This window comes from Rattus rattus, chromosome 1 (assembly GCF_011064425.1).
Source record: "Rattus rattus isolate New Zealand chromosome 1, Rrattus_CSIRO_v1, whole genome shotgun sequence".
NCBI classification, from domain to species: Eukaryota; Metazoa; Chordata; class Mammalia; order Rodentia; family Muridae; genus Rattus; species Rattus rattus.
In genome coordinates this window covers 39,006,002-39,018,203 of record NC_046154.1, presented here as the reverse complement: position 1 = coordinate 39,018,203, position 12,202 = coordinate 39,006,002, and the positions used below count along the sequence as shown (strand labels likewise).

The 12,202-nt window shown below is 47.8% G+C and overlaps 1 protein-coding gene across 6 annotated transcripts in view; it reads right to left on the bottom strand.

Moving 5' to 3' along the window:
* Nucleotides 1-12,202, bottom strand: part of St3gal3 (ST3 beta-galactoside alpha-2,3-sialyltransferase 3) — a 203,902-nt gene that overhangs the window by 73,084 nt on the left and 118,616 nt on the right. For all 6 annotated transcript variants that reach the window (XM_032899348.1, XM_032899366.1, XM_032899356.1 and 3 more), the window contains exon 4: nucleotides 6,715-6,807. In XM_032899348.1, the coding sequence (XP_032755239.1) occupies nucleotides 6,715-6,807 (93 nt within the window). The remainder of the gene's footprint in view (nucleotides 1-6,714; nucleotides 6,808-12,202) is intronic.

The following is a 12,202-nucleotide window of genomic DNA, read 5'->3' as shown; positions in this document are numbered from 1 at the left end:
ATTAAAATACGGAACACCTACAGGATGGAACACTGTGTAAAAAAAGATGAGAGGCCTGGTGTGCATGCCTGGCATCCCAGCACATGGGCGGTGGGTCAAGAGTTCAAGGCCAGCCTCAGCGACGTAAGTTCTATGCCAGCTGTGCTACATGAGACACTGTTTCAAAACAGAGAGACAAACGGAGGGAACATTTGCTTCTAGCCATCGTGGAATATGGGCACAAGTTTTATCTTCCAAACTTAACACTTAGAAAAATAAAGTGATAATCTTCAGAAACAAACACAGTGAACCCCAAAGGGCCTCGCTGACCGCGTGGTGTCAGTGTCCAGTCTGTGGTGAGGATGGGACTCTAAATAAAGCTTGGAGGTCTTTCTGAGTCGAGCAAATACAACACCATTAAGGAAGGCCACAGAGCCTGTAATCGACAGGACGGATTGCTTCAGATGAGAGAGCAACACAGAAAGCTCTGAAGGTCTGCAGTGGGCACCTCCCAGATTTCTGGCCAAGTACTGATCCGTGCACACATGAGAGGAGACACGGAAGCTAAGACCAGCAGGAAGAAGTTTAAAAAAAAATTCTAGTGTTCATACCAGACTAGGGGCTGTTTCTATTCCCATACGGCAGAGTGCAGATGCATCAGCGAGAGCGGAATTCCTAAGTAGGAAGGCGGCTTGGGCAGTGCCTCAGGAGGCTAAATGGCTCTAAAGAAAAGGCTGCTCACGACTTGCCGAGCTCTTACAGCAAGCCTAAAGGGCTGCTACTGTTTCTGAGTAACTTAGCTAAATGTACCGAAGTCCAGTGCCATTTAAAGGACCACAACAAAATCCAGCACAGAAAAGTGTGAAAAGCTATTAAATCCAGTGAAAACTACCAGGCAGAGAAGCAGAAAAATATACATCAATGGAAACCATCCCAGAGTTAGCAGACAAGAATGTGAAACATCTTGCCTCGGTTATTATTCTGTTGCTGTGGTTAAGGTGCCATGACCAAGGCAAATTACAGAAGAAACAGTCTATGTGGGTCTTACAGTTTCAGAGGTAGAGTTTATGACCATGGACATGTGGAGCTTGGCAGGTAGGTAGGCATGGAGCTGGAGAAGTCCTGAGAGCTTATGCTTGATCCTCAAGGGGGAGGGAGGGAGAGGGAGGGAAGGAGGGAGGGAGGAGGGAGGGAGAGAGAGAGAGAGAGAGAGAGAGAGAGAGAGAGAGAGAGAGAGAGAGAGAAACGAACTAGCTAATTGGAAATAGCATTAACTTTTGAAACCCAAAGCTCACCTCCAATGACAGACCTCCTCTAATAAGGCCATACCTTCTAATCCTTCCCAAACTGGGTACCAAATATTCAAATATATGAGCCTAGAGGAGTCATTCTCATCCACGTATTCACAGAGTTATTAAAAACCTGCTTATTAAGCAGAAAAAAAAGCCAAACCAATCCATGGACATAACAGAGAACCAGACAGAAGATATAAAAAGACCTAAAGGAGCTCACAAAAATAAAAACGTGAAATCTAAAAAATATATACAAAATGTGTGCTTGGATTGATTATACCTTATGACGATTATAGATACTGTAGCTTCAATATAGTTTTAGATGTCACAAAAGAAAAAAAGGCAGATAAGACAGATAAAACTGTGAATCCATCGACCACCAAGCAGAGCGAGCATCATATTGGACACCACGGACAGAGAGGAAAGCCTCAGCAGGCTTCTGGAAAGAACGGAAGAAGAGAAAACTGTCTGGCAGAGATCACGCAAGCTTTAGATAAAGAAAATAGCAAGCCCTAAGCAAGTGCTGTTAAGTAATTCAACAAAGTCACCATAGTAGTGATAAAAAGAAAAGGAGCTGCTTTAAAGTCCCACAAGGAGGTGTGGTTGTGGGAAGAGCTGTTACCCCGCCAGGAAAACCTCCCAAGCCAAAAGCATAACAAAGACTCAGTCAGACTGAAGGACTTCACATGACATCGGATCTGCCACGCACACAAACGCTTGTGCCCATGCAAGCACGTGTGTGTGCACACAGGCATATGCACATATGCACACATGTACCTGCACTCACACATAGGCACGAAGAGGTTCTTCAGCCAGAAGATGGAAATATGTATTTATTGAATGTTGCTGGAATCACCAATGTCTGTCCCTTTGTGACTGGCTCACTGCATTGGGAGTGACATCTTCAGGGGTTCACCCTGCATGAGTCAGAGTTGCCTCTTTTTACTGCAGAAAGAACACCTCTCTGTCTGAACTTGCTCTGTTTTCCCTTCGTCTCCTGATGGGCACATGGGTTGCTTCTAGCTTTAGGCACTTAATGACTCTATGACCTTGGGTGTGCAAATCCCTGAGACCCTGACTTCAGTTACTCTGGCTGTACAAACAGACAAAGAATTGCTGGATCACAAGCTAACCCTGTTGTAACGATGACCACACTGTTTCCCACAGAAGCTGCACTATTCTAATTTCTCCATACCTTATAAGCTCTTGCTAGCTTCTGTTTGATTGGACAGTAGCTGTGAGGATAAGGTGGGTTCCCCATGTGCTTCTGCTTTGCATTTCTTTAGTCGGTGACACTAAGCATCTTTCTGTTTCTTAACCACTTGCGTCTCGTCCTTTGAGGGGCACCTACATAAACCAAGTAGCTCATTTTCGTTGATGAATTTTAAGAGTTCTTTTTATATTTAAAATATCTTAGTTTTAAACATGTGTATATGTGCGGGTTAAGGACAAATGAGTGAAACAATACTGTAGCTTTCTGATAGGTAAATAAATATATAAAGCGAATGAGAAAATGGCACAAAGAATGGAAAATATTGTTACATAAGGCTGTTACATTCCATATGGATACTAGAAAATAATTATAAATTAAAAACTTATCTTATACAATGCAAAATATCTATTATGAGACAAAGAAATATAGCTATTAAGCCAATGGTGAGGGTAAAAATGAAATCATAGTATGTAATTAATCCAAAAGGAGGCACAAAAAGAAGGAAACAAACAGGAAACTAACGGTGATGGAGTAGTCTCAGACACAACCGTATCAATGACTTATATAAATGGCATATAACTTTAGAAGCAATTCAATACAAGACATCATCGTATTGTATTAAAAAGCAAGGCTCAGCCAGCAGCAAACCACTGAACTGAGAACGGGACCCCTGTTGACGGAATCAGAGAAAGGACTGAAAGAGCTGAAGGGACTTGAGACCCCATGTGAACAACAATGCCAAGCAACCAGAGCTTCCAGGGACTAAGCCACTACCCAAAGACTATACTTGGACTGACCCTGGACTCCAACCTCATAGGTAGCAATGAATATCCTAGTAAGAGCACCAGTGGAAGGGGAAGCCCTGGGTCCTGCCAAGACTGAACCCCCAGTGAATGTGATTGTTGTGGGGAGGGCGGTAATGGGGGAGGATGGGGAGGGGAACACCCATATAGAAGGGGAGGGGAGGGGTTAGGGGGATGTTGGCCCAGAAATCGGGAAAGGGAATAACAATCAAAATGTAAATAAGAAATACACAAGTTAATAAAGATGGAAAAAAAAAAAAAGCAAGGTTCAACTATGGGCTGTCTACAAGAAACCCATCTTAAATATGGAGACATAAAGACATCAGCAGATTGGATGGACTGACTGTTGCCCCACTATACACACAATAGCTCAGGAGCAAACAAAAGTATATATGTGTACACACATGGAGCAAATGAGTCGATAAGGCCAAGTTTAATCAAGTGGAGCAGTTAGAATGATTGACGTCATAGGAAGACTTCACAAGAATTATTACTAGTGAAAAAAAAGTCAAAATAACAAGAGGACCTAGAAATGTGATAACAATAAGTGTCTAAGAACCAAGTAACTGAGGGAAGTGAAACCAGATGAGGGAAGATTTCAGCACTCCAGTCAGAATTAAGTGGATAGAGAACCAGGAAAGACATGGCAATTTGACAAGCAGTATCTATCGACTTTATCTGACCGTCTCCATGGAGTACCCAGTAATAACAAAGCGTCTCTTCTCAAGAACACTCATTAAGATGGACCAGATGTTTCCCCATAACTCAGATCCTAATCGTTTGAGAGTAAGAATCACGGAAAGCTTACTGTGATCACACACACAACCCCACACAACTAGGAATGGAAGAAAACACTTCAAAGACTCAGGAGTCAGAGAACAGTCATTAGAGGCATTAGAAGACATGGATCTGTAACTTTATTATACTTTTTAGGTCTCTGCCCTGGCTTCTAAGAACTGCAAGACAATAACACTGGGAGAACATTTCCTTTTATTTTTTTTTTCCCCAGAGCTAAGGACCGAACCCAGGGCCTTGTGCTTGCTACCACTGAGCTAAATCCCCAACCCCCATTTCCTTTCATTTTAAAATTTTGTTTTAAATTCTTTGACATTTCCTATATGCATGCATACTCTATTTTGGCCATTTCTTCCCCAGGTAATTCTTTCTCCCACCCCTCTCCCATTCCCAAAGAACTGCCTCTTCCCTAAAGGTTCTCCCCTTTGAGGGGTCTTCTGCTCCAATACTTGAGGGCCTCCTGCTATGATATTTGGGGTCTTCTGATCTGATATTGGGGACGTTGCTCTAATGTTTGGTTGTTGGTGTTCATTCCTAGCCCAGAGCTTATAAGACTTTTGCAATTTTCAGAGTGACAAGAATATCAGACACAGAACTCCGCACACCTTGGAATCTTGGAGGTGACAGAACATTCTTATCCTAATGAAGAGACTGTCAGTGGACACCTGGGGAGCCTCAGAACTTCAGGTGGACCAATCACGTGATCAGAGGACTGACAGGTTCACCCCCATCTACTCTGCATCCTCCAGGGATGTGAGGAAGAGTTGATCACAACTGCTAACAATGTCATAATCATATTGTTATCAAACTATTATCATACTGAGGAAGCCACTTAATATAGCAAGACACGTACACCCACACACACATTCATACACACACATTCACATACACATATTTACACACATTCACACACACATACATTCACACATACACACCCACATACGCACATACACTCATATACACACATTCACATACACATATTTACACACATTCACACATACACACACACCTACACATACATTCACACACACACACACACACACACACACACACACACACACACACGCTTGTATGACTTTCAATTAGAAATGAAACCTATGACTTGGTCCAGGAAAGCTCACAAGCGTCTGGGCTGGGGAGGAGCAGTGCAGCTGTGTAAGAACACAGAAGGCTGTCCTCGCACTTTGGAGGGATTTAGCTGGAAGAGGCCAGTGGTGGGAATCGGTCCAGAAGGCAGAGCTCAGACTGAGAACCTGTCTGAGCAGCAGCTACTCTAGCCCCTGCATTTCACACAGAGCTAGGTGGGACTGCTCAGGATGACCAGAGAATGAGCATTCCACTCAAGATCCTGGATCTGCTTTGGTACCCGTTGTTTCTCAGTATCCTGCTTGCAAACACAGTGTACATCTTGAGCTTGGGCTTGTAAAGATGGGAGGCAAATCCTTCCTTCAGGGAGCAGAGCTGCCCCCAGCACTCTGCAGTGAGCTGAATGCTACATCTACTACCCAGGAGCGAGTCAACACAGCTCGTCAGCCCCTATTCCTCATCAAGGCCTGATTGTGGGCATCATGTTTTGTACACTGTGTAATGGTTATCTGTGAGTTATTCCAGTGCTGACTTCTCTGCCCTCATACCTTGTTTCAATTCAGGCATGGCACTGTAACACTTTTGTCAAGAATCTCCTGTCTCAAGTTTGCATAAACAACTCTTACCATTTATTCTCTGCCTTGTCAATACAAGCTGATAAGCCAACAGCTGGTCAGAAGAGAGAATAGTTCCATCAGTAGTGGAAGAAGAGAGAGAGGAAGGGAGAAGCAGATCTATCATGAGGAGAGAGGAGGAAAGAATTCTTGAGAGTTCAGCCAAAACATGGAAGACTTAATTGCCAAGTATCATTGTGATACTGGCTAAGAGGTAGCCGGATTATCTTAGGGGCTAGGATAAATTATCTGACTGCCTAGAAACTGAGGTAAATCTTGGAAATAAATCTTGGCCTCTCTGTGTCATTATTGGGAACTAGCTGGGATAAAGAAATGCAGCCAGCATGCTAATTTACTAAATATATTTATACTAAAGGTAACATTTACACTTGATAAAAGCATTTGGTAAACAGAACTTCCTACACCAGGCACAGATTTTCTTGGCAAGCCTGAAATCAGGGAGATCAGGTACCCATAATGCAAAATGGACAGCCAGGGAAGGTACTAAAATCCAGACAGTTTCAGGAAGCATTCTTCATTCTTGCTTTGACTATGCCTCTCAGGCCAGCCAGGGGACACAGCTTGGTTTAACCAGTGATTCCAGGACTAGAAGTGTCAATGTTCTGCCTGGTGGCTCTGAACACCAGACTTCCAGGGGCCAGCTGAGCACTTTCTACCTCCTTCCCCTCCAAATACACTGCAAGGCCAGGCACAGCGCTTAGAGTGTGGATGCCACTCAGAGTGTGGCAAGAGCAGAGTGGGCGGTGTGGAACCCATGAAACCAAAGTCCTTCCCTGGGCACCAGTGAACTTCTAGACCGAGGAGGGCACTTAGGGGCCTCCTCAGGAGAGGGTCACATTCTCTCCGGTGTTCCACATGGTGAGCCACACACAGCCCACACCATCCAGGCATCGAGGGCAAGAATCACATACCTGGGGAAGATGGCAGTCATCATGGCTGAAGCGTAGCCGGGTTTGCAGGCTCCCTCGGAAAAGTTAGCGTACTTGGTGGCCAGCTCCGCAGGCCTGAGGGAGAGAGAGAAGGTCAGAGCTGGGCGCAGAGCAGCAGGTAGACCGTACGTTCACCAGAAGGGGGACTGAAATGGAACAGAGTGTCCTTTCTATAGAAGACAGCCCGATGAAAGGTCCCTCGAAGGCCTCCACAAAAGGGACACCCTCCGTTTCATTTCACAGATTCTCTGTAGTAAGACGAATGACCAAAAAGGCTCTATAGCTGGGCAGGCAGTACCGGGAGCACTGCTGGACATAGCTTGTGAGATGCTAGCTTTTGCAGTTTCCTGGCACGACCCTACCTGCCCGGTCTCCTCTGCTTTTACCACGTCCACTCCCTGTACAACCCACCCAGTGGGGACACTCATGGTGAGCACAGACACAGCAAATGTGTTACTGAGCCGCTGATGGATCAGTTTGACCTTCAGTCGAGCGTGCTCTCCTGCTCAGTTGGGAATTTCCCCGGGTCCTCCTCCTGGAGAATGCCAGGCCTTCAAAACTAAACTCGGAGGTCTGCCTCTCTGTCCTGGCAGTCTCCCACCCAGCATCCTTACCCTGTGCCCACTCCCAGCTGCACTGCTCCGTTACAGAACTGTCTCTCACTCCAGCATCAATTCTTGGGATCAGACCTCTGCCCACACTTTGCAGAGAGAGTGGTACATGAAGACCTCCATAATTTTTGTTTTTTTAAACCAAACCGATGCTGGCTGTCTCCCTGCACTGTGATCTGAAGACAAGGAAATCTCAAGGAGCTTCGGGGTGGAGACTGCAAGCACTATCTGAGGGCTGTGTCCTGGCCTTGTCTTGGCTGAGTGACTTTAACTGTATCATCCTACGGCATCGGGTTTCCAAATCCTGACGTGTTCACTGTGGCTCTGGAGTCACTGCCCTCCACCACAGCTCTGCCCTGTGCAGTCCGGAAAACAACAGGACATCTTCAGTAAATGACCCTGTGAACGCCAGGACTGGAGGCCTTGCCAGTGGTGTCACCTGCCAGCTTAGATTCCCAGCCTCTGAGCTGTCCCCACCTCACCCTCTCCACACCATTGCCAGGCTGCCTCAGTGGGTGTGGCTCAATAGTAAGCTGGCCTTCAGCATGGCCCGTGTAGTGACAGAAGTGTGGGGGTGTGTCCGTGCTGGACAGCCAGGAATTAGGATGCGTCATCTGTGGGGTGTCAAGTCCAATTCACCCCAGAGGTGTTAGTCCAGGGCCTTACACAATCATTAAGTACACGCAGAATTTTAGAGATCTACAATTTCAAGCCTTCCCTACCAGTGAGATGCAAATGAGATGCAAATGTGAAGCAAGGGGCTGGAACTTGATTTGATAAACAAAACAAAGTCAAAGGTTCTGACAGGAGAAAAAGCTGTATTTTCCTATGTAAACAACTGTATTTGGGAAATGAAATAGGGACGTCATTGCAATTGTGGAGCTGACTGGAAGCCTCTGGACGAAGTACTGTGACTAATGACCCCCTCCTGTTGTAGCCCCGGGAGTGGGTGCCCTGCAGCATAAATAGACGGTTGAGGCTTAGGAGATGAAGAGCCAGAGTCGTGACCGTGCAGCTGCCTCGGCTCGCGTCACGGATACTGACGAGACACGACCAGCAACATGATCACAGAGGTTGGCCTGGAGCCCAGCACCAGGAGGAGCAGTTGACATGGCCGGATATGGGTAGCAATGAGGGTCAAGAAGGCCTCACCCTACTCTTTGAAAGTATGTACACAGCGCTGTGGCATTTTGAGTGCCTTTGTGCCATTCTCCAGAACCCTCACCCTTGGGGTTGTCCAACTTGTACCGAGCATCTGTGGTCTCTCTGAATTCCAGAAAGTTTACGAAGAACTTGGTAGACAGATGGCAGCCGCCATCCGTGATGCGGGGCATTGAAGAAGGAAATGGTCAAGAGACGACCCTCTAACCACATCTTTCCTCTGCCCGCTTACCTGAAGAATGGCTATTGGACAGCCCAAGGCTCCTGGGCTCGGGTGGTCCATGCTGGAGAGGAGCGCCTGCATGTCAGATGGAGTGCAGAAAAGTGGAGACGGCAGGGCAGGCAGACGCCTGCTCTCCCTAGGTGTGCAAGGTGGTGGATCGGGAATGATGAATGCTAACAAACTCATTTAGAAAAGCAAGCATGGGTATAGTGCGGCATGTCAGTCAAGACCAAATTAACATGCCTTAGAAATGGCCTCTGGAATGTCCCAGGGAGAGAAGAATAGGCAGAGTGTTGAGGGCTCTGAGTCATACAGCATGTTGGGACCTCTGGGGCAAACAGCGGTTGAACTCACTAAGATTAATGGTTGCCAGCTCCCTCAGGCCAGAATAGTTAAGTTTCTCTAGGCACTCACTCCAAATGCCAGGAGGCCCCCAGATGTCTGATCAAATCATTCCACCCTTGTTCTCCCCGTACTCTGCAGCTGGCCTTTCACTGTGGAACATGGGGCGCTGCTTCCACTAAGAGCAGCCATTGTGCGGCGAACGTGACTAAGAAGGCCCTGGGGTGAAGAGTGTAAACCACACACTCTTCAGAGGAAGCCCAGATGACCAGAATGGAACCCAAAAGAAAACCCAGCTCCCGTTCCCCGGCTCTGCTCAGTGGGGCCGAGCTTAGGGAAGCAGGCCAAGCGCCGGGTAGTGTGAATGGAAGGAGGGCCACATCTGACCACGCTGATGAGGGGAAAGACACGAGAATCCCTTCGCCCACTTAGCCTTAGCCTCCTGTGTGGTGGGAACTCAGATCCCTGGGGTCTGGTGAGGATGGGGTGAGACACACGTTTGGGGAGCAGAGGGCTGGCCACCCTGTCAAGCAGTGTACAGTGCTGTAAGGAAAAGAAGGGGGCAGAGGCAGGCCGAGCAACTGGTCGTGTCCGGATTCAACCCCACGAGTTGCTGTGCGGGCTAAGGTGTGCATTGCAAAAGCCAACGCTTGAGGACTCCTCAAGCAACAAAAGCTGTAAGAAAAAGAAGCGGGGCAGAGAACACCCGAGTAACAGAGTGAGACACTGTCTCAAAGAACAAAACAAACAAAAAGGCAAACACATGAAGGAGAGAGTATTACATCCCACAGGAGCCAGTGGTGTCGAACATGGAGGAGGCTGATCAGGTGACACCTGGGCTGGACAATGGAACCAGGCAATGTGCAAGCTACCACTGAGGTCCCTGGGAGCTGCTTCCCCAGTGGGTGTGGGTGGCAGTATGTGGATGTGGGGCAGTGTGGGTGTGTGGTGGGGGTGGGGGCATGGAGGGAAGTGGGTGTGTGTGATGGTGGGCAGTACAGGTGTGGTGGGGAGTGGGTATGGGTGGGTGTGGGGTGGGTGTGTAGAGGGGAGTGGGGGTGTGGAGGGGAGTGGGTGTGTGCAACTCAGATTCCACTGGATATAAGAGGAAGCAAGGTTGGAACTAGTCAGAACAGACTATAGTGAGGGGTTTGCTATAAAGGGAGACAGAAATAGCTGGTGGGGGAGAGCACTGATCAGAATAAAACTCCTGATGCTTCAGAGATGCTGCAGGGAGATGTCCTTGGGAGGGTGAGAGGGGGAGGGCCGCGGGGAGTAAATATAATAAAATAAAATTGTATGCGTGTAAGAAGATGCCACAATGGAACATACTATTTTGTACAATCAACGTATGTTACAAGAAAGCAAGAGGAATGCCCTGTCGTCTAACACAGAACACATGGCACAGTTCTTCAGTACCAAGGCCTTAGACAAAGTTCAGTCACTTTGACTTGCAATGCAATAGGCGCCAATGTGAGGGAGAGGGGGTGGCGGCTGGGGCGAAAAGCTTGAGGGCTAATCTCCAGGACTCTACGGATCAGTGATGGGCATTTTGTAATCAACAGACCAATTTCTAGACCCATCTCACGAGACCAGGCACTAGTTAGTGGAGGAACCTGGGTATGTAACAAGTAACCCACCCCTGACCACTCGGTCGGGACCAGCCACCCAGTGGGGACGGCAGAGGCCTCAGCACGCAGCCCTAGGCACGCATCCTGCATCACCCATCACTGCCGCCTCTATTCCGTCCTCCTCCCTTCCCAGAGACCCACTTCTCCAATTACGAGGGCTGTTTCTGGGACAACCATGCAACCAATCGGGAAACGGCAGAAGCAGCTTTGTTTGGCTTTAGTCACCTTATTTGATTATTAAACATTGCCATTTGAATTGTTCCCCTAAGACAGCCTTCATGTAAGACAATAACTTAATGCCATGACAGCTCCACTTAGGCATCAAGACGAACCTTTTCTCCTTAAGGGTAGTCCGTCAGTCAGTCTGTCTGTCTGTCTGCACACATGTCCCCCTTATGCTGTCTCTGGTGCTAGGGATCCAGCCAGCAGCCTCCAGTGCACTTGGTGCGTGCTCACTCTACAGCACAGTTGCTGTCCCTTCTGACTCTGGTTCTGCTAACCTTGTTACTATAGTAACAAGGTCCTCTGCAGGGAGTAAGGGAGTGCCTGGGCTGGCTGTCCTTGAGTTGTCCTCAGTTTCTTCCTGTAGCTACAGGTGGCGGGTGTCAACCCCCTCTACACTGGCTGTAGCTATTTGCTCTCCGGAGTCTCTGGCATGGATTTTTCTATAGCTTTGGTTGGTGATCCTGTTTAATCGGAGTTCCGAAGCCAACATTACTGTTGTAACCTCATCTGGGGGCTTGGCTATTGTCTTCACCGGCTGGGAGGATGCTCAGTCGCCTGCTCTGTGTGTTGGCTTGTGGTATACAGACAGCCCTCACAGAAGCCCCGCCAGGGGCCTGCTGTGACGGCTCCGGCTTTGTTTCCACACTTCAATTCTTTAAAAATATAAACACACCCTCTTTCTGGGTGGTAGTGAAAAGAGCAAGGGAATTAACACATTGAGCGTGAGCCAAGTGCCCGGCAGCAGATCTATGATCTAATAGCCCTGTGTACACCGCTAAGGCAGCACTGCCTTCTGCCCAGGAGGGTGGGGCTGCAAGAGTTCAGGAGGAGACGCAGTTGGGAGATGTGCTACTCTCTCTGTTCAAGCTCGAAATCTCAGATGATGACCTTAGCACAGCCGGAAAGTCCATTTCTACTCGTACTGTCCCTGTGTGCTCTGGGCGACAGCGGCATTTGTGGTCGTCATTAGGTGCGGTCACACCTGTGAGAGTCACCGCAGGAAGGATGTCACTCACTGAAGCAAATGTCCTGTACTAAGTCCATGAAACAGGCTCTGGAAAGAAACGCCACACAGCAACTACTTCCTGCTGCAGGGTGGGTGACTTTTCCTGAATGCTGTATGGGACAACAAAGACCAGGAAGGGCTGGTTTCTGAACCTGAAGAACCTGGTGAGGACTAGATAGTGAAAAACACACTAAGCTCTCTACCTACCATCTAGGGATACTGCAAAAACCAGAAAAACAAAGTAACATCTCGCACGGCTCCAGCAATTGGT